At 39.3% G+C, this 22667-nt stretch overlaps 1 protein-coding gene across 2 annotated transcripts; it reads right to left on the minus strand.

Moving 5' to 3' along the window:
- Positions 1-13113: 13113 nt before the first annotated feature.
- Positions 13114-20689, minus strand: LOC115788010 (zinc finger protein 497). 2 transcript variants are annotated; one of them, XM_030740869.1, is made up of 4 exons: positions 19866-20689; positions 19631-19776; positions 19368-19422; positions 13114-15175 (listed from the first exon to the last, which is right to left on the minus strand). In XM_030740869.1, exons 1-4 carry the CDS (start codon positions 20158-20160, stop codon positions 13986-13988), a joined length of 1686 nt encoding a protein of 561 aa, XP_030596729.1. In that variant the 5' UTR covers positions 20161-20689; the 3' UTR covers positions 13114-13985. The 2 variants fall into 2 exon arrangements, with proteins under 2 accessions (XP_030596729.1, XP_030596721.1); XM_030740861.1 differs by having other exon boundaries at positions 13115-15175; positions 19314-19422.
- Positions 20690-22667: the final 1978 nt, after the last annotated feature.

Below are 22667 nucleotides of genomic sequence, written 5' to 3' on the forward strand. Positions count from 1 at the left end.
CTTGCTTTGCTTTGTTATCGTGTGTGTGTTACTGAGTGTGTGTGTGTGGTTGTATGACCAGAGGGTAGAACACTTCACAAAGCAGAAAAAAGACCAATAAGTTGAAGAAAAGAAGCATGAAGAAGCATAAAAAAAAAAAAGAAGTGTCATCCGCTTGATAGTTGTAGAAATCAGAGCTGGTAACTAGATTAATGAGTGTGCTTTTGTTTGTGCGGTGCCGTGTCAGTTTGCATTGTTAAGATTTACTTTTTATGGCACATTTGCACATGCACACACGCAGCTCAATCAACACGCAGCAGGAACGACTCGCAGTCTCACAGATTTCCATGGAGCAACACTGACCCCTGCTGAATGCAGCCATTTTTCAAATCCACTGCATCACTATTGCTATGACACTCCTAATCGCAGCATTTCATACTGAGTGTGTGAACACCTAGACTCAAGGAATAAGAAGGGTTTCAAGAACAAAGTACTGAATATGGCTAGCAACAGTGATGCAATATAATGTAACAGACAGGTTAAATTGAGAAAAGCAGATGTGAGATGTCCAGTCTATAAATCCATCCCGTGAAGAGAATTTTCTGATGTACAATTAAGGATAACCGGGGTGACAGGTTTGCCTTATTCTTGCAAATTAATTACTTTGACTCTAACAATTAGATCGAGTTTAAGAGCAAATGTATAGAATTGGTTTGAAAAATTGTTTAATTTCCTGCATTTTCTCATAGTTAAAGGCCACCATATTATGCATGGTGTTAGGGGTATAACTTTTAATCACTTTTCATCAAAAGTAATGATTGTTCTGGAGCGTGAGATGATACATTTCTCACGACATTTCCAAATGGCAGTTTGGGGATTCAGCAGCAATCTATTGGCTGATTGAGTCTCTAATGTCAGTGTGCTTTTGATTTGCGCTGCCAAGTGTGCGTACATGCTCGATCTGTCCTGTCAGACTGGAAGACGGGTTTGCCAAAATACCAATAAAACTGAGTTTTATTTCATCTGTTAGTGAGAGTTTTCTGCTGGATACTGTCGGGTCTTTACCTTGTAGTATAAAGTTAAATTGACTAACGGATGGAGGTCAATTCAATTCAGACTTTACTTAAACCCTTAGGAAAGGTTTTTCATCTGCACTGCACTTTACCACTTTCACTGATGTGTCACTCTTGTGTTGTTTTGGGAGAATAATTATTGCAATAAATAACAGTAAAAGCAGCATTTTGCCCAAAATAAGACAGGGAAGCAGGTGCTTCTTTTCAGCCCTGATTAATGCCTGGAGTCATCCCCTCAGAGCTCCAGTAACCTCCAGTAAAAAGATGGGGTAGATGCCACCTGAGAGCCAAATTCAAGGAAGAAAAATGTTGATAATTGCACGGTTGTTGCGACTTTATTGCTCTGAGAACAAGTTAATAACTGAATGTGACTCAAATGGATACATTTATCAGCTCGTCTCTTTACTTTCTGTCATGTCAGAATATGTTCAAAAAAGGTTTCTATTAGAAAACTGACTCGAAGCTAAAATTACACCTTTTGCACAGAGCTCTAACATCTTGTTGAAAAGTATGTCGTATATTCAAACCGACTGAACCTTCAAAAAAATCTTGTACAAAAAGTATGTTTTTTACAGTCTTATTTCAAAGCTGAGTATTATGATGTATATTTTTACTTATTCTCTGAGATATCTCAGTATCTACTGAACAGACTGGCACAAAATCATTCTTGGTTATTAGATGATGAATCGAAAAATTTTCCCTTTCAAGGTTCTGAAGCAAATTTTTTTCAATAATTGTAGACTAGATTGTCATTCAATCTGTCAAACTCATTGAAGCCCCTCTGAGAATACATTCCATCACTTTTAATGTTCCTCTGAATCGCTCCATTCATCACCAAATACCAGCAAAACTAACAAGAATCCAATGAACTTCAGCCAGGTTTTGTTTTTAGAGTTGAATTGAAGATGTAAGCACAGTAAGACGCCTACTGAGATGCTGAACAATGTCCAGATAGAATATCCTGTGTTAGGAGGGCGATTAGCTCAAAGTGCAGCCTTACAGCATCTAAAAATTGGTAGACTAAAAGAAAAAAAAAATCCTCTTTTTAAGTGCAAATATATTGAAATTCACGACGTCACAAAAATACCAGTTTCACCTTTTTGACAAGGCAACAGAATGTAGTTAAACATAGTTTTTTAAAAAAACTGCCGCAGTGATGACAGTTGCAAACGAAGCCACTTTGCTTTGAGAGTGTGGGTGGATATGTGCCTACAGCTAAACAAGGGGAAATGACAAGTGAAAATGGCACATTTCAATGTCCTGGATAAGCAGTTGTTTCTGCTACCAGAGTTATGCTGTGCTTGGCTGTGGGTAGCGAAACATGTGGAGGAGGAGCCGAGTTGAAGGCTGCGGGTCAAAGAGGTGAGAGCGAGAAAACAAAGGAGGTGGGGAGGAGGGGGCTGCACAAATGAGGACAAGGAGAAAACAAGAAAGAGCAAGAGATGGAGTACTGCATGTGGATAACATGATGAGAAAAACAAATGGAAAGGGACTTTTAAAGGAACAGACACAGCCGAGCTGTATTAGACTGAAGGCCGAGGAGTATTGACGAACATCGACAAACGCTGTTTGAACAGAGGATGCTTTCAAAATCAACATTAGACAATTAACAGAGTTCCAGAGAACAAAAAGAAATCATCAATGCCCAAATGACCAAGGATTGATTAATGAAACTGCAAAACCATCCAGCGTGGAGAAGGAGCTGCCTTGACTTCTCAAATGTGCAAATACTGTGACCATGACGACACGAAGAAAATTGCATTAGCAAAGAGGAACAACGATCGGTGACAAATTGCATAATGCCCGCAAAATTGATCCACATTCATCTCTAGCAGCATTTGTGCAAACTGCACTGTACTTGAAGCTCATTTGATTGACGACAAAGTGGTAAGGGGGAAATTATTGGTATCCAAGTTCAGTGCATGCAGGTTCAAAACTAAAATAATCTGATGTCCTGTAAAAGAAAATGATATTTCAAGGGAAACCCGGCGCTGGATCTAGAGTATGTCTAAAATATGTGAGTAGTATGAAGTAAAATGGCTGAGGTGCTTCCTCTAAATTCCTCTCTTCAACACCACCAAATCAAACCTTGCAAAGTTGGACGCTGGCATGGTACCAGGGCTCAGCGGGGTGAACACGATTTGATTACCTTAGCTAATACAGACAGGTCCTGGATTTCTATATGTGCTGTGTTTCTGTCCTGCCGTGTGTTACCGTCTATTTTTTTAAAAACGTGAAGCTGAGAACATCTTTTTGCAGGTAGGGGGATGCAATCACAACAGTGAGTGAGCTAATGCAGCCTTACAGAGTTAATACAGTCAGCTCGAGCTAACTTGGAGTCATGTATGTGGCCACGTGATGAATAAGTCTCCCTTTAACGCTGGTTTAGTCTCCAATAATTCCTGTAAACAAATGTTAGCCAACAAACTTTATCTGCGTTTATCACAAAGACAGTTGCAGACACTGATAGTTTGAAATAATTATTTCTGGCTTAAGCACTACAACCAATCTCAGAGCTGTTAACGAACGCTTTAAAAATACCAAAAACAAAAATGTCTGTCAGGACTTTTTGATTTCCCAGATCTATGTGAGGATCTTATGGTGTTTATGTATACAGCAGCATAATAGTGTATGTGGAACTGACCACAATGAATATGAAAGATAGTAATGCAACAACTGAATGGCTCACATACCCACGATACCTACAACAGTTCATTAGATTGCTTCTAATATATTCATGGACAAAAGGAAATGAAATCATTACTAAGAGAAAACACTCGAGGCTCTCTGATTCATTTTAGAGACCTTGTTAACAAGGATCTTGTTGACCCTGTGCTGCTCTTGTCCATGCCAAAAGGTTCTCTCCTGACAAATACATAATAAATGGACATGTAAGGTGATTAAGATTACGAGTATAATACATTGTTAGTCTCTATACAACCAAAAAGAAATATTTGGGCTTTTAGGCTTATTCTTGTGTGAAAAACAGATTTTTCTGTTATTTTGTCTGTCTACTGTAGATGCACTTACACACACAGCAAGACAGGTTATGTGATTTCAGAAGCTTTTGCCAGACTTGAAGGACAAACAAGCATCAAACTGTGAGGATGGCAGGGGAAAGAGTCAAGCACAGCTATTATTACACACACAAAGAGCGATGAAAGATGTGCATGCCTGTCCATTGGCAATGACAGTGTGAGCCCCACCAGTATGTATGATTCTTCATCCCTTTCGCTCTCTCTGCACACAGGTGTGGAGGGAAATAGACAAATAGAAATAAATTCCTTTTTCATAAATAACTCCCAATGTCAAGTGGCCGCTGTTCACTGATTATCAAAGAGAAATGCTTATTGCAGCAGCAGAGCTACGCTCGCATGCTCTTTGTGGATTACAGCTCAGCGTTCAACACAATCATCCCGGACATTCTCACCACCAAACTGCACACCCTGGGCCTCCCCCCTCTCACATGTTCCTGGATCAAGGACTTCTTAACCAACCGGCCCCAGACTGTGAGACTTGGCCCCCATCTCTCCTCCACCCGCACACTGAGCACTGGCTCCCCACAGGGCTGTGTGCTGAGCCCCCTCCTGTACTGCCTCTACACCCATGACTGCAGTCCGGCCCACAATAACAACCTCATCGTCAAATTTGCTGACGACACCACAGTGGTCGGACTCATCTCAAAGGGAGATGAGGCAGCTTACAGAGAGGAGGTCCTGAAGTTGACAGCCTGGTGTTCAGAGAACAACCTGGTACTGAACACCATCAAAACCAAAGAGATCATCATCGACTTCAGGAAGCACAGGACTGACCCAGCTCCCCTCTACATCAACGGCAAGCGTGTGGAGAGGGTCCACACCTTCAGGTTTCTTGGTGTCCTCATCTCTGCTGATCTCTCTTGGTCAGATAACATCACAGCTGTTATCAAGAAGGCTCAGCAGCGACTTCACTTCCTGAGGGTCCTCAGGAAGAACAACTTGGACTCAAACCTGCTGCTGACCTTCTACCGCTCATCCATTGAGAGCCTGCTGACGTACTGTATCACAGTATGGTACGGCAGCTGCACTGAGGCAGACAGGGTCAGGCTTCAGAGGGTAGTCAAGACAGCACAAAGAATCGTTGGCTGCCCTCTCCCCTCCCTGATGGACATCTACACCTCCCGCTGCATCAGCAGAGCCAGGAACATCATCAAGGACAGCTCACACCCTGGCTTTGACCTGTTTGACCTGCTGCCCTCTGGCAGGTGCTACAGGTGCATCAAAGCCAGAACAAACAGACTCAAGAACAGTTTCTTCGCCAGAGCAATCACCACCCTGAACTCTCACACTCACCCACCGTAACTGTGCAATATTATATTATTCATACTGAACAATATCTAACATTCCTATATTGTGTAATATCCAGTATTCATTCACTAGTGCAATATTCATTCACCAAGTGCAATATTCATCATCTTCATTATTATATGTATACACATATTTACTTTTCTTACAATGTACAGATGCACCAATGTATGTATATATTTTTATACATTCTATTTTTTGTATATTTTACACATTGTTTATTTCTGTATATCTCTTGATTATATTGATCATACTAGATTATAATATTTTTATAATATTTTTATTTTAGAGAGTTTGATTTTCTGTTACATGGCACTGAACAGGAGTGGCCCTCCAATCTCATTGTACATCCTGTATAATGACAATAAAGGCATTCTATTCTATCTATTCTATTCTATTCTATTATTTTTGTCCGGGAACAGTAATCACAGTGTATTTTATCTTACCGCCAGGTGTTCTCCTGAATGTAACCAAACACTTTTGTCTAAACTCCTGTGGGATGGTTATTGATCGATGAAGTGAAGGCTTAATCTAAATTGCAGTTATTGCTTCTTTTTCAAGACCCTGAAAACAGGGCCTTGAAAAAGCATCTTTTTTTTTTTCAAGGATGCTTTTATGTACATCAATCAGCCACAACATAAAAAATACTCAAAGGAGGTGTGAATAACAGCATTGATCATTTTGTTAAAATAAAATGGCTGGCATTCATTTGGATGTAATTTTGACGAGTACCACCGACAGCATTGCAGACCAAGAGTGTGGCAGGGACGCTTCCCAAAGGCAGCGGCCTCCCCGGCAGGACAACGCGCTCCATGAAACCACTACAACTGAGCCGAGCTGCCAAGATCTCGATCTGAGTGCACATCCGTAGGATGCTTGGGGAAAAGCACGATCCACGAAGGACCTACCCCGCAACTCACTGCGGCCATAGGATCTGCCAATATTCCAGTGCCAGACTCCACAGTACATCCCCAGAAGTCCTATGTCACTGTGCCGATGAGTCAGAGCTGTTTTGGTGGCATAAGGAAGACCAACACAATATTAGGCAGGTGGTTACATAAACATAAAAATAGAAAAGCAGAGTTTAAAGCTAAAACTCATGTTAGCATTCTAGCATGCTCAAAGTTACAATGTTAATACGCTGATGCTGTTTATGCCTGACTTCATCATGGTTCAGCAGGTTAGCACGTTAGCAACAGTTTAGGCTGATGGGAATGATACTTAAACAAAAAGACAAACAACAAAACTGGAGAGTGAAATTTTGGCCTGACAATTCTCATGATGTTGCATCATTACAGAAACGCCCACCTGGGGAGCAAAACAAGGCTTTCCTCTGCAGCCTGACAGTTATTTCAGATTTGTTTAGCCAAAATGCTAGATAGCTGTTAAATTGGATGCACTAACAAGCCACTTACTTTGCTCACAAGCAAAGTATGGAGGAAATGGTGCACACAGCTCGCCTAGTCCTGTCATAAAATGCCATCTCCATCCTTTTCCTCAGCAAGCCAGGCTGTTAGTGGTTCTTTAAACTGACTTTGATTAGATTTACAGATGAGGACAAAATTATTAGCCCACCTATGAAATTTAAAGGTTTTTTTTTTCAGCACAGAATTTATAAGCATATTAGTCTTCATTAGAAAAGATAAATTATTTCTATTTGCACATAATAATATAATTATTTCCAGGGAAAAAATGACCAGGAACAATATTATGACCTTGAAAAACTGACCTTTTTAATGAGCACAAACCGCTGCCGTTGAGTGATGTCCTTTCACTTTGTAATGCCCAAAGCTTGTTCAAACTGTCAAGTTCAAACTGAGGGCTATCTTCCAATACACACAGCATAAAAACTTCAGCACAGTTTTGAGCTGTCACTTGAGAAAGCATCATGCCAAAATCAAAAGAGAAAACAAATTGTTGCTGCTCACAAAGCAGGAGATGGCTATGCAAAGTTATCACAGCATTTACAAGTGTCAAGAACTGAAGTGAGAAGTATCATCAAGAAATTCAAAGGGAGCCAAACAGTACAGAACAAGCCTGGCAGAGGTAGGAAGAAAAGGATTTCAAAGACTCTGGAAAGAGAACTAGTGAGAGATGTGTCTGCAGACCCCAGGACTCCTGCCAAGACAGTAGTGAATTAGCCAAATTGGGAATTGTAGTCTCAAAGAAGACAATCACTAGAAGAAAAACTCCACTTGTGCAAAAGAGACATCTTCAAGCCAGACTGAATTATGCTAAGGACAGCCGGGAGAAAGATTATGCATACTGGAAGTACGTCCTTTGGTCAGATGAGACAAAACTAGAGCTCTTTGGGGACAGATGTGCTGCTTATGTTTGGAGAGAGAAGGGAGAGGCGTACAACCCAAAGAAAACACAGCACTGGGAGTATTATGCTGTGGGGACGCTTCAGTGCATCTGGAACTGAGAATCTTGTCAAGGTGGAAGAAATCATGGAGAAAAAAAAGGATATCTGAAGATTCTGAAAGAAAACCTCAAGCAGCAGCAAAACTGGATCTATCTACGCTTTTTTTGGTCAACCTAAAACATACGTCGCTCCTGATGAAGAACTACCGACTGGACTGCACGCAGCCCTGACTTGAATCCCACTGAAATTTTTTTGAGGTAAACTGAAGATAAAGGTTCATGCCAGAAGACTATCAACTCTGGAGAAGCTCGAGAGAGTCGGCAAAGAAGAACGGGCCAAGATTGCTCAGGAGACCTGCATGAGGTGTGTTAAAAACTACAAATGATTTTTGGAAAAGCGACTTTATTAATCTATCGGAACCAAAAATAGAGATGGGAACCAATGGGTAATGTCACTCTGGCTACATCCATCTTTTATATGCAGTCTATGATTGTACCTAATGTCGGTGTAACAATGTAAAGTGTTTAATAAACGGTCCACAAAATTTTCCCCAGCATCCAAGCATCCAATAACTAAATCAAAGATTCAGCTCCTTGCTGAGATTTCTCTGAAATCTTTCATAATGAAGATGGGCTAAGTGAGGAGCATCTTGAAAGCATTCTCTAAATATTTCTGAATACAGACCCTGTTCACACCACTTTAGCAGAAATAAGGAAGAAAAATAGAGCCATGTTCATAGTTGCACTTATTCTTCCACACACAATAAAGTAGAAGGTGGAGTTCATGGTCTTAAATTTACTTCTTAATGGGTTTAGTGAACATACGAGAATAAAAGTTGAAGAATGAAAAACACATCAAACTGCTTTTATGAAACATGAATCATGCTGTGAATCGGGCACACTAGCCTTGCAACATGGCAGCATCCACAGTGCACTCCTTAGCCTGTAAAACACTGAATATTGAAATGATTTGACACAGAAGAGAAAAGATTTTTCTATTTTAATATATAACCATCAGTTCAGCTATGAAGAAGAATTATTAGGTCCAGTCAAACACTACTACTGTTATTGTAACTGTGTAATGTGAGTGACAGTTCCCTTAATATTAGGAATTTTAGACTGGAAAAAAAAACAGAAATTCTTTGTCTTCTTTTTCACACCTTCTTCTGGGATCCTTTCTTGTCTGCTTTTTTTCCTATTTCCTTTGTCTCTGCCTGCTTTGGGAGACATTAACAGGCTCAAGGTAATGAAAGGCTGTAGCTAAAAAACACTCAACAGTGCTGAGTTGCACATGTTACAATTAGCATCATATTAAAAACAGTGGGAGATCGAAAGGCAAGACCAATACAAGACTCGATTGGGAAGCAATATAGTAGAGGCTTCGGTGTGTTTTTGACTTAAATAAAAGGCTCTAAAAAGTGTATTTTATGGTGGAGGTGGCATAGCTTTTCTGGGAAAGCATGAAAGGTTCCTTGGCCTATTGATTTTGTATGATTCAGTATAAAAAAAATTTTTTTTTTTATAAAATTATTTTTTTAAGGAAAGATTAAACAGTTATACCTAAATAAATAAATGGAGATGCATTTTTGCTATAACCTACACCTGGTTCACTTACATGACTATTATGACCTTTTTTTAAGCAGCTCAAAAACTTCATTTTTTGACAACTTAGACATCAAAATACACACTATGCCCTCCAATTGTTCTTTGTCCAAACAGACCCACAATCAACTGAGTGATCATTTATCGGTTCTTGAAAGCCACAAAAAGATCAGATTAGCCAAGCTGCATTCAATCATCCAAGATGCCTGCACACTCGTGGTCACAGACGAGAGGAAACATGGAAACATCAGCAACTCTGGGTTTGCAGTAATGACAAATGGAAGGGCCTAAAGCTTACAGCCGTACAACAGGGGTACAAGTCATTTTACATAGATGCTCTGTACGACTGATTAAATCACAAAAGCAGTAAAACAAAAAACAAAAACAAAAAAGAGTGTTATAAACACTGGCTGGGCAATTATAACTAAAAATGTGCAAGAGAAAAAAAACCTATTACAAGAAATGTTAGGTAACAGTCTATTGCAGCAGAAAAGTTAGTCATATAAAGTGAAGTACAATAATAACATCAAAAAGTACGAGAAATTGAGAAAAACACTCTTTCAAAAACAGAAAGAAATGAAAAGTGACTGATTTGTGTCCTTTACAGTTGAGACAACCTGCAGCAAACTTTGACCACTGCTGTAAAAAGCTTATCATTTTGTGCTCTCGCCATTTATTCATTATTATTTACACAAAGTAGCAGCACACCAAGGCCATGAAAACAAAAATTTAAATACAGAAATATTATTCAAACAGTAGCGAAAACAGTTACTGGAGACTGCAGCACGACTAAAATTGTAACAGCAGGGACCGGGTCTGCGACCACCTGCCTACCACCAGGGGGCCCAGAGGCTGAACAAGTGGCACACTCAACTTCTGAGCTGGTTGTTGCAACTACTTGCGATCGGTTGCCAAGTGCAAAAAGGGGGGTCCCATCCCAGCTATCATAGGGTGAGAGGCAGCAAGAAATCTTGCAGTGTAATTAATTTTGTTCTTAAGCATTTAAAGGCAGGAGATCCCACATTTTTTCCTATATGTGATGTCATTAAATCTTGAGAATTATTCCCTCCCAACTGAAGCACACAAAAAGACCATGACAATATCATCTAATATTGTTTCCACTTGAATGTTCTAAGTGTTAATACTATTATTATTAAAATAAACACTTTTTTTTTTAAATCCAAAGTCATCTTGACAGGATGAGAAAATTTGCTGCAAAAAAAAAAAATCACTCAGTCTTATGATGTCACAGTGCTAGTACAAATAAAGATTTGGTTATAGTTTCAGGTGGTACTTCTTATGTTTAGAGAAACATAATGGTCTCTTCTAACCCTGCGACAGACTGGTGAGATTTCTACCCCACCTCTCCCTGTGACTGCTGGGAAATGCTCCAGCTTCCCCACAACCTTGAATTGGATAAGCAGTTAAGAAAATGGATGAATAGATAATGGTTTGTTTTAAAGTTGCTACTTCATTAAGGTTAGTGAACATTTCCCACCAAAACAAGTGTGGTCATGCTTTAAAAAATTTAAAAAAAAGAGATTTTCCAATATCTCATGGATATCCTGTTAGTACAATTAATCACTCAGCAAGCTTCATCAACTGTCCAATTATTATATTAAAAATACTCCAAAAGGAACCAAAAGCACAAACTGGGGGGCTGGAAGGTCCAGTTCAGTGATTCCTGTCAGCTGAAGTGAAGCTTAGCACACAGCAAGCAGTTACAGCCACCTGTGTCAGCTCCCACTTGTCCCTCAGAGAGTCAACATCCCTAATAATGCAAACCTTAAGCCTTAAAAAAACATATGCAGCTGAAAAGTGGGAAATTAAGTAGCTACAAAGACAAAAAACAGAACTTTTTAAGTGGCTGTAAACATATTTATTTCTGCTGTCAAGTTGGCAGTTTTAACATGGAAACTGATGGGAAAGCCTTATGAGAATCACTCGTTTTTGACGCTAGCCTCAGGCTAGCTTAAGGAACTGAAGGAACTAGTTTGTCACTTTTGCATTGGCTTCATTATTGAGCCCTGGAGGTCATTTGGTGGAGGTTTAGTATCTTTCTTAGCAATACTTTGTACAAGCCTGTAACAAAAAGCTCTGAGTATTCCATGACTGTTCAGAGCTATTCACTCTCTTTCCTTTTATAACCCCCCATAAAAGGCCTTTGTAGGGGTGATTGCGCATATATTATTTCTGACCACTGGATAAACAAAAATGTACTTTATGCTTGAATAAATGAAATACCACTTAACAAAGGTGGTTTAAAAAATATTGGATTACAATTCTTGTGATTTTTTCTTTGGCTCAGAGCAAAACTTCTGTGGAAGGGTGCCAAAATTTCATCTTTCCCAGTATGCTTTCATTTTTAAACCAAATCATGCTTAACAGCATCGGCTCGACGTGGCTTTCTGATGTTGCCAAAGAAAAAGTCAGACAGAGCTACCTTGCACATAGAAAAACAGCCTCCTATTTCTCATAATGCTACCGACTTAGTGAGGCTTATGATTCCCTGAAGGGCCCAGAAAGAGTCTCAAAAGAAGAGGAAAAGTGTCCAAATCAAAGTGGAAAAGAGAACAGGAAACTAAAATTAACATGGCATTGTAGACTTTGTGTGTTTGCTTTTTTTAGTAAACAAACATCTTCAGAAAAAAATGCTTACATCAATTCAATTAAAACAAAACGATGACTCATACAAGACTGACATGCACAGGCAGGAGGTAAATCTTTGCCCAATGTATACAGCAGTGTTTATATATACGGAGCATCCCACACATTAAACAGACTAGTTTCACAATCCCCTTCAAAAGGCAACCACTATCTATTATGCTCACTGCAGATTCAGCTAAGTAAGTATTTCTCAATTACACCTCATAGATAACTTCTCTTGTTATTGGGTTCAAACATCAAAAAGGAAAGATATCATCTGTAGAAAGAAGCACTGCTTTAATCCATATCTTCTCTCTCCGCGCGCGCGCGCGCACGCACGCACACACACACACACACACACACACACACACACACCAGTTCGCACAGAGAAAGAGTTCAGCCTCTGCTAGCTTTTTCCTCACCTTGAAAATAAGATTAAAATGTTATCGGCTGTGCCACCTGCACAGTGCTGCTCTGACTTCACAGATACAACACATCAAGCCTAATCCTGGGCGTAAGATATGTAACACACACAGGCCTGGGCACACAGATCAGCTAAAACAGTGCTTACAGACACTTGTTACCACAGACTGTTACTCTAATGGAGGGGTTTTCTTTAAGAGCACCTCTCTGTTCCATTATTACATTAGAAGCGAGAGAAGAGGACACGAAATCATAAATAAATAAATAAATCCTCATAGCCACAATAAGTTAGGTGAAAGGATGACACCAAGTGTTCAATTAAGATACTACATTATTGTTTAAAAACTTAAAATCAGGGTATTTTTTCAAGCTTTTTTAAAACTTAAATAGATGCACTGAATGAATAATTGTAATCTTGTTGTCACTCAAGACACAAAAGAAACACTTTTCAAACCACCGGCGGAGAAATCTATGCATCTTTAAATAAATCCAATCAGATCATCAATCGCTGCAAAAGCAAAATGGACTCATCTACATTAAAACTGTTGTTACGAGGAGTAACTTCCTAGGTCACATGACCTGGGCCTATATTTATCAAAATTCATAGCAAAACACCGAGCCAAGTTTTTAAGAACAAAACACATTTATCAGGCTACTTAGAAGGCAGTAAACTTATATTTAAAAAAGAAATGTGAAAATTAATCAAATATTTTTCTCTTCTAGATCATGGCAACTGTTTTCTTTATGATGTAATCCATATTGCAGTGGTTAACACATTTCCCTAATATGAAATATCCCTGGTTCAAGACTGGGAGAGGGTTGTGTCAGGAACAGCATCCGGCATAAAAATCAGTGCCAAATCAAATGTGTGGATCCATCCGCTGTGGAAGCCCCTTATAAATAAGGAAGCAGCAAAAAAAATAACCTTTCTTTCTGATGTAAGTTTCCTCTTTTTTTTAAAAAAAAAACTGAGATAAGTGACCAGTATTTGTTTTATATAAAGTTAGTATAACAAGATCTATGCTCACCTCATCTGATGTTGCAAGTATTAGCTACTGCAGCTACTCTTAACCAACTTAAGTGATCTCTGTTTAAAGTTTTACTATTTTGCAAGGGAAAATATATTTTAAAAATTTTATATTTTTAGAAGTATGTTTGCCAGTTTGAATAAATGTTACAGCTGATAAATATAGGCTCTGCCCCATGGCTGACACATGCTTGTGTGCTCACAGGTAAACTGCAGTTGACATACGATAATATGCATATTCACTGATCCAACATATCAATTAATCTATCATTGCAGATGGTAAATGTCACAACACATTCTTGCTTTTCATCCTTTAATAACACTAAAACACCTTTTACATGTTAATAACCTTTCTGGAATGCACAGAATAATTTGGGACGATCACTTTAAAAGACAAATATACAAAAAAGAAGTCTTGCAAAGCCTCACAAATTGTATTGCAACACAACATAACTCTGTAGCATCTTAATTTTAAAGAAATACACATATTTAAGCTGTCTTTTTATGGAGATGTATGTTGGGTGTCTATCAACATACATCCAGGTGGATCCTCTGGTGGCGTTTGAGGTTACATTTCTGGGTGAAGCGCTTGCCACAGGCCAAGCAGCAGTACGGTCTCTCTCCAGTGTGGACGCGTCGGTGAGCTTTAAGGTTGCTCAGCTTAGTGAAACTACGGCCACAGAGCGAACAGCAGAAAGGCCGCTCACCTGTGTGAGTCTGCAGGTGGGCCTTCAGGTTACTGGGATGGGGGAAGCACTTCCCACACTGCCCACAGCGCAAGAGGTGCCTTGTAGCAGCGTGAGACTGAGAGTCTGGATGGGAGGCAGGGCTGATGTGATGAGAGTTAGCAGGATGGTGCTGGGACCCGTTGCTGACCCAGGAGTCTCCAGCTCGGTTAAGTGTTGAAGTCTGTTTGTCACCCAGGTGAACTCGCTGGGCCGAGGATATAGGAGGTGGTGCTTTGGATGTGGAGGGAATTCTGTGAAGGTTACTTAAGTTTATAACCTGAGAGTGAGCGACAGACAGTGCCGCAGCGGTACTGTTCGAGAGAATATGAGAGGGCTTTTTCATTGGTCGGTGGAGATGTTGTAAAGCAGCTTGCAATCTCAGACCTGCACCAGCTTTGGAATGCAGCTTCATAACCTCTTGCACAGCAGCTTTTTGAGAAATATGGTTTGGCCTGTGTGCTTCTGAACTCACCCTGTGTTGTTTTACTGAACATGAAAAAGATGACATACCTGAGTTTATTTTCTTTTCTATATTCTTGCTTCCCTCGCACCCATCAGAATCAAGAATGACTTCCTTCTTGATAGTCAGGCCTAAAATATCACTGTGTTTTAGTCTTGCCTTAGGGGACCCTGAGGATGAAATCTTATCTCTGCCTGGGGTAGCCTGAATGTCTGCTCTGACAGAGTCGGACAGCTCATGTTCTGCTTTAGTTTTGACTGGATCATGTTCCTTTTCAGCTCCAAGTCTCTGATTCTGCAACAACTCAGCGGCTGCAACAGTCAGACCTGCCCAACTAGTATCTATGTCCAAAGTTGAAACATGTGGCCGATCTGTAGACAGGTGCGTTTCCTCCCTGTCTTCAGGAAATCCATACCCAGCAGTTATCTGCGGGTCTTTCTTCACAACATTTCTCAATAATTCCTCACTGTTTTCTTCAGTCTGTTTTGGTTGTACCTCAACTGTCCCACTCTCGTCTGATCCAGGTCCATCTACAAAATAAATTGAATTATTTTATTAAACAAAAGAAAAAAAAATATCAGGGTGTATCTGCTAAAAAAAGGGCCTTTTGGAAATTAAAAAAAAAAAAAATGTATAAACTTCTTGCGTAACATTGCCGGAGCTGACTGACAAATTTGATTGTTTCTTTCTGAGCCTGAATTCATTTTAGACGCACTGAGGTGAAATGTCACGTGGACTGACCAACCAAAATTCTAAATTCTTTTCGAAGATCATGGACATTGCATCATCCAAGCTGCAGAGAAGAGACCCCAGCCACTTTAATGCCATCTGATATTTGCTTTGGCATTTGCTTTGTTTTTGTGCACTTTTCTAAATGTGAAAAATAATTTTATTATGTTTCAATTTATTTTATTTATTGAGCCACCTTATTGTATTATAGTCAACTTTTTGCATGACAGTGAATTGCATTTTATTTAGATTTTTACTGTATTGACCTATATTCTTTTATCATATTACATGTTATTTTATTGAGGTATAATACTTTAAGCTATTTTGTTATAGGTTATGTTTAATGTTTTGCCTGCTGTAACACAGGAATATCCCAACTTTTCAGATAAATACAGTATATTTTATCTTATCTTAACATGCACATCAGTGAAGATACCATTAATGCTGAACAGCATGAACAACACACACTAATCCAGATGACATCTTTTTTAGGGAACATCTTGCTTAATTCAACATTCTGCATGTATTGCCAAAGCTATTACATAGAATGGTTCTGTTTTTTCACAGTTGTGACATGAATCATTTAAAGGGGTCAAGGGTCAGCAATTAATTTTTCCCTGTGGCCACATGGGAAACTTGTGGAGAGCCACACCAATAGGCTTATAAAGAGATAAAATGAATATTGAGCAGAACTGAGCTCAGCTTAGCAAGTCAAGCTCCCGTCAACCATGAGTATAAAAAAGCAACGGTAAAGCAATGTGTCATAAATAACACCTGTTCAAAGGGGAAGGCACTTTACTCGAGCTGATGACAAATAATTTACAGTGGGTAAAATAATTATTTGATCACCGCTGAATTTGTAAGTTTGCTCACAAAGAAATGAAGTCTCTAATTTTTATAGTAGTTTCATTTTAATTGACAGAGAAAGAATATCAACCAAAAATTCAGAAAAAATAACATTACATGAAAATTACATTTTCATTGAGTGAAATAAGTATTGGATGTCAAAGGATGCCAGGGACAAGATTGAAGACCTGCACAAGGCTGTAATGGGCTACAAGACCATCATCAGCAAGTTTGGTGAAAAAGGTGACATCTGTGGGTGCAATTATTCAGAAGTTATTTTGGAAGAAATATAAAATAAGCATCAGTCACCCTGAGTCTGGAGCTCCATGCAAGATCTTGCCTCATGGGGTCAAGATGATCATGAGAAAGGTGGTGGATCAGTCCAAAACTACACAGGCAGAGCTTGTTAATGATCTCAAGGCAGTTGGGACCACAGTCACTGAAAACACCATTGGTAACACACTACCCCATAATGGACTGAAATCTTGCAGCGCCCACAAGGTCCCCCTGCTCAAGAAGGCACATGTCCCGTATTTTTCGGACTATAAGGCGCACTGCAGCGATATGGCCTCCGATCTGGCAGATCAGTTCAAAGACCTCATTGAATTCTCTAAAACAGTCCATCATCGATTCACAAAATGACTCTACTGACGATATTAGACAGGAACAAGCTGTGAGTGCATCGCAGCAGGTGTGGGAAGCAACCAAAGCCGCCAGAGATAAATTCAACAAGAAGTGGAAGCATTGTTCCAAAAATAGAAACCATACGCAGTAAACCGCAGAAAATGATGATGGATTTGGCCTATTTTCATCTATGCTGGCCGGTATATTTGTGCGTAATCTGGTGATTGGCGGCCGGCACTGTTGCCAGCTTTTGTGCAACAAAACTGTGGGCTGTCTCAAAAATCACTAGAATTTGCTAAAGGCCAAATCGAGGTCCGGGGGTGTGTGCGCGGTCCGCCTCGGTGCCAAAGAGAGGTCCGGGCGATGTCTCAGCTTATGAAGGGACGCAGTACGAGTGCTGAATATTTTCTTTGCTTATATCGGTAAATATACAGGTGCACAGGATTTATGACGGGCTTATATGAAGAAAGGACTCTCATTAATAAAGAATATATTGTAGGGTCTGTTAAGATGTTGAAGAAGATGGCGAAAGATTGCCAGCAAAAGTTGCCCTTTTATTAACAATTAAATGGATGCTGTGGGCCGCAACCAAAACAAAACAGTAACAACAACGAGACTGACTCGGATGATGACGAGAGGGAACCCGGCATGCTTGATGCCGAAATCGCCCAACTGTTCAACTCAGACACTGAAGATGAGGAATTTGATGGATTTGTGGAAGATGAATGATTTAAAATGTGAGTGTATTTTTCTATATTTGTTACAACTGAACAATATTCTGAGTTATTGTGAATGAGTTGAATAAAGTTCGATTTACCTGACGCTTTTGTTTCGTTCTACATAATGTTTTATCATGCGCCTTATAACCCGGTGCGCCTTATGTATGAAAATAGACCGGTTCATTGATAGTGCGCCTTATAATGCGGTGCGCCTGATGGTCCACAAAATACTGTACAGGCCCGTCTTAAGTTTGCCAGCGAACATCTAAATGATTCAAAGAAGGCTTGGGAGAAAGTGTCGTGGTCAGATGAAACCAAACTCGAGCTCTTTGGCATAAACTCCACCCGCCATGTTTAAAGGAACAGAAATGAATGACGCAAAGAACACCATCCCCACAGTTAACCACGGTGGTGGAAACAGTATGCTTGAGGCTGCTTTCTGCTAAGGGGACAGGACGACTTCATCTTGGACAAGGACCTCCTTCCCTCAGCCAGATTATTGAAGGTGGGTCATGGATGGGTCGTCTAGCATGATAAAGACTCAAAAAATACCACCAAGGCAACAAAAGAGTAGCTAAGAAGAAGCACATTAAGGATACGGAGTGGCCTAGCCAGTCTCCAGACATCAGTCCTATACTAAATCTGTGAAGGAAAGGATTTAGAGAGTTTCTAAAGAAGATTTGGCCACAATCCCTCTTGAGATGTGTGCAAACCTGGTGACCAGCTACAAGAAGCATCTTCCTGCTGTGCTTGCTAACAAGGGTTTCTCCACCAAGTATTAAGTCATGTTTTGCTTGGGGATCAAATACTTATTTCACTCAATGACATGCAATCAATTTATAATTTTTATGTAATGTGTTTTTTCTGGGTTTTTGGTTGATATTCTGCCTCTCGCCATTAAAGAATAAGAATAAGAATAACTTTATCGATGCCAGACAGAAATTCATATGTCTGACATGGCTCATCTGCTTTTTGTATGAGAATTAAAAAGCCTAATGGCTGTGGGTGCAAATGATTTTCTGAGAGGAGTCTTCCAGTACTGACGTTCTCTTGTTCCATAAAGATGTTATAAAGTGGGTGATCAGAGTTGCTCAGGATGGCTTCTAGCGTCTTTAGTGTGCTTTTTTTTTCCACCACCTTTCCCAGTGTGTCCATACTTGCTTCAATTACAGATCCAGCTTTCCTCACTAGTTTTTCCAGTATACATATATATTTATTAGGGATGTTCCTGGCACCTAATTCCTTAGTTGACTAAACAAGGAAAAAAATTATACTAATCAACTAGTGTAAAACTAAGAAACACTTGGATATTAAGTTAAATTTTAGGACTATTTAATGGACAATGTCAAAAATTGTCTAAACAAAGTCATTTGAAACCACTAATCGCATTCTTCAATGATGAATCGCACTTTAAATGTTGCACCACGCACACTGCACATTATACTCCAAACAGACAATGAAAAAAAACAACTTAAAACAATGATATTAACTATATGAAAATGCATTACTGTAAACGATGTTTACGCATGATTAAAAAAATGAGAAAATAACATCCAAAAAATGCATAAATTGGGACTTAAAAATGTGGCCATAAAAAAAATTTGAGATTGTTCATTTCTTTGTGAGTGAGGCAACTTACAAGTTCAGGAGGGGATCTGATCTTTATTCCCCAACTGTATGTGCAATAAATAATGCTCAGTGTTCCTTTACTATGGACAGACTGACAGATAAGATACTTAACAATACTTACCATCAAGACTACAGTTCCACCCTCCCATATGCACAGAAGAACAAGACGGCTTACTCAGTTCTTCCTCCTTCGTAGCAACAGCTAACCTCACATCCTTTTCTTGTGCTGCCTGAAGACATACAGTACATAACATACTGTGAATTTCACCGTTTTAAAGAGACATTTTCTGAATTTTTGCCTCTCTTAGAACAATACAGATCTTATAGCACTTGAAAGGTTTCCAGCAACATCCAATAGAATATGAATGCATAAAGAAGATGATGATTTCATGTCAGTGCAACATATTTTTGCTCTGGTAGACATGTATTGTGGCTCACCTCTGACTCCTTTTCAGGACTCTGTGCAGCTGCAGCATTGCTGTCTGTCTCTTGTGGTGGCTCTGATGTGATTTCTGGTCTGCAGCTTGCTGTCCATCTTTCAAAAGTGTCACTTTCTCTCTTCACATTAAGGCCCCTCACTTGTTCTTGGAAAATAGAGAAACACCACAGTGTTTAAAATGTAGTGCATCATGTGACCTACATTTAAACTCATCTTATGCCTGTTTCTTCTTACCATCCTGATGGTCTTCAGGCCTTTCTTCTGTAGTGTCAGTGGACAGTTCCACACCATGCCTTGCACAGTCAACACACATTCCAGTCTGTCCTCCTTCTTTCCCTGCTTGGTCACTGAATTTCCTCTCAGTCCACTGCAGCTGCATCCTCAGGGACTCTATCTCCTGGTTCCTGCGCTTCACCTCCACCAAAAACACGTCTTCCACCAACCTGGTGACCTCAAACATAGCTGTTTTAACCACAGTCTCCATCACATCTGAAAGCTGGGTCTGAAAGGTGACTATGAGGGTGTCCATGTCCGACACAGTGTAACTCTGACAGCCTCCCGTGTCTATAAACTGTTGCTCTTCGGACTTCTGTTCGTTTGTGAAGGAATACAAAGGAGAGTGACGATGTTTCTTAAACACTGTATTTGGAAAATTCGGCTACATGTTGTAAACTGAAGGCCATAATCGCACTCTCTATTCAACAATGTACCAATTTGCCGCTGTCGGTATCGCTGGTAAGGAGGAATAAGCCGTTATTAATAGCATTATTAATGATAAAAAGCTGCCTTAACGCGATGTTTACTGATGTGAAATGTCAATCACAACTGTTAGCTAGCTGATGCTTAGCGGTAGCATTCGTATGCTATCGTATCAGATACTTCGTACTACGACACTATGAACGAAGTGGAATCTAAATTGTCGAGGTATGTCACGCGCGGTTTTTGCTTTCGAGTCTACCGACTGTTTTGATAAGGAAATGAATCTGACCTAAACGGAGCTAGCTACTCATCACTCGTCTGTGGTCCTTGTTTTTGCTCGTGGCGTCACACACAACGCAATACGGTGGCCTGGTGACGAGTGAAAAAACCAAACGCGTTTTACTAAAGTGAAACCAGCAGGCTGCGCCCAGCAGTCGTTTTCAACTTCCATCGTTGTTCAGAATTTTTTTTTTAAAAAGCTGTATGGTCCTACATATGTACCACGCAACCCTGCGAGTTTATTTATAAAAAAAAAAAAAAAGGATGCAAAAGAGTGTCAGTGCTTGATTTTCCTATTTTTTAATATTTAACTTTTTTTTTTTTTAACTTTCCACTTAAAGCTGGGCTAATTTTATACTTGCTTAAGATCACATACACACACACACACACTTTAATTTTATTATCTGATGTGTGAGAGAAAACCTATAAATGAAGCAAACTTCCTGAGCAATGTGCAGTCAGAGCATGATATCAGGAGACAAACTTCCATTCTCAGGTCATAATCTTAACTTGGAAAAAAGCATTTGACAAAGAGGAACAGGCATACTTTTCTTTTACTAAGATCCGTGATAAGAGATAATTCCATGTTAAAGTCTCTTTAGGCCCGTCCCTGAGTCCAGATCTTTGATTGCACTTCACTGAGTTTCTGAGCATCAGAAACTTCATTTCCAGCATTCTTGTGAAGATTATATGCACCAATTTGTATATTTTCTGTAGAATGAATATGTTTTCTTAAGAAGGAAAAAAAAACAGCTCCCAGCATACATTGGATTACAAGTTTCTCTTGTAACTCTTTATATTGCTTTCAAACAATATTTTAATACATCAGGACTTCCATTTTCTTAGCAAACTGGCAACAGGACTTCTAAACTAGAAAAATAGTATCTCAACTTGTTTTGAGGGAAACTGTCCTATTAGGTAGCCTCCTCCTTTTCCAGCTTGCCTGTGTTCACAGACACTGTCAAAATCACAATGCTGTTTGGTGCACATGTGCAGCAGGGATGGTTATGTTTACAATGAAAGATTCATAAGTTGTATGAATGCAATTTATATTCATATATCAGGAGCAAAATGCCCCCATTAGAAGCAAATTTTTTTGAGTTATCTGCTTCTTTTATGCTTTTATTGGAGGAGACAAATGCATGTATTCTACAAAACTTTATTTTTTTAAAAAGTCTTATTTTATCATGCAGGATTCACTTTACAGACTTGCTTTAGAATTTTAAAAATTAAAACCCACACAAAGGCATTGCATCTTTTCCTATTTCAACCTTTTCTCTACTCTCTGTGCATGTAGAAGCTCTTACTGACATTTCCAATCAATGCCATATCTTTCGGTGTTAAGTGTTCATAGAAGCTGAGGTCAGGCTTATGCCAGGTTTAAACTGCAAACTGATATACCTGACTTGATATAAATCTTTGCTTTGAATAGACCAAGACAAGCACAACAAAGTACACATTGGTACCCAAAGCAATACAAGCTTTCGGTCTTCTTTCTTTTACTTCCTGTGTGATGTCACTAGAAAGTGTGTGCCAAGAACGAACTTCAGGAAACAAGAATATAAACAATGGCATCTGAAGCCAGTTTTATTTTGAATCAGCTGTGTAATCACAAGGATATTGTCACTCAAGTTTTTCAGTTATACTCAAAGGCAGTATATTTTGTTCAGTATAAAATATGCAGCAGTAATAGAGTAAAAATAAGACTTACTTAACTGAACATGACAGATATGACATTACGTGCTATTTTGTCCCCTTAGAATTATAAGGTTCTATCTGCATTCTGACCAGTTTTGAGATATTAAGCTTTAAATGTTTTGCACTCTGTATAGCAAAAATGACACATGGAATAAGTCTTGTTCACACATGATTATGAAACACAACCTGTATGTATTCTAAATCAGTAATATCAAAATCCTATTAAATGTGCAAATGTTTTTTTTTTGGTTTTTTTTTTGAACAAGTGAAATGCAGATAGAACCTTATAATTCTAAAAACTCGTTTTTTGTTTGGAATTAGGTTCTATCTGCAAAATGTGACAACTACTACTGATTTTCA

This window comes from Archocentrus centrarchus, chromosome 1 (genome assembly GCF_007364275.1).
Source record: "Archocentrus centrarchus isolate MPI-CPG fArcCen1 chromosome 1, fArcCen1, whole genome shotgun sequence".
Classification (NCBI taxonomy): Eukaryota; Metazoa; Chordata; class Actinopteri; order Cichliformes; family Cichlidae; genus Archocentrus; species Archocentrus centrarchus.

Excerpts from the sequence above, each read along its gene's own strand:
- LOC115788010 (XM_030740861.1), bottom strand. The coding sequence starts at position 20,160 with ATGGACACCCTCATAGTCACCTTTCAGACCCAGCTTTCAGATGTGATG. Across the intron at positions 19,777-19,865 it reads GCCTGAAGACCATCAGGATG|AACAAGTGAGGGGCCTTAAT; the intron begins GTAAGAAGAAAC and ends CTATTTTCCAAG. Across the intron at positions 15,176-19,313 it reads GTGGAACTGTAGTCTTGATG|ATGGACCTGGATCAGACGAG; the intron begins GTAAGTATTGTT and ends TTTATTTTGTAG.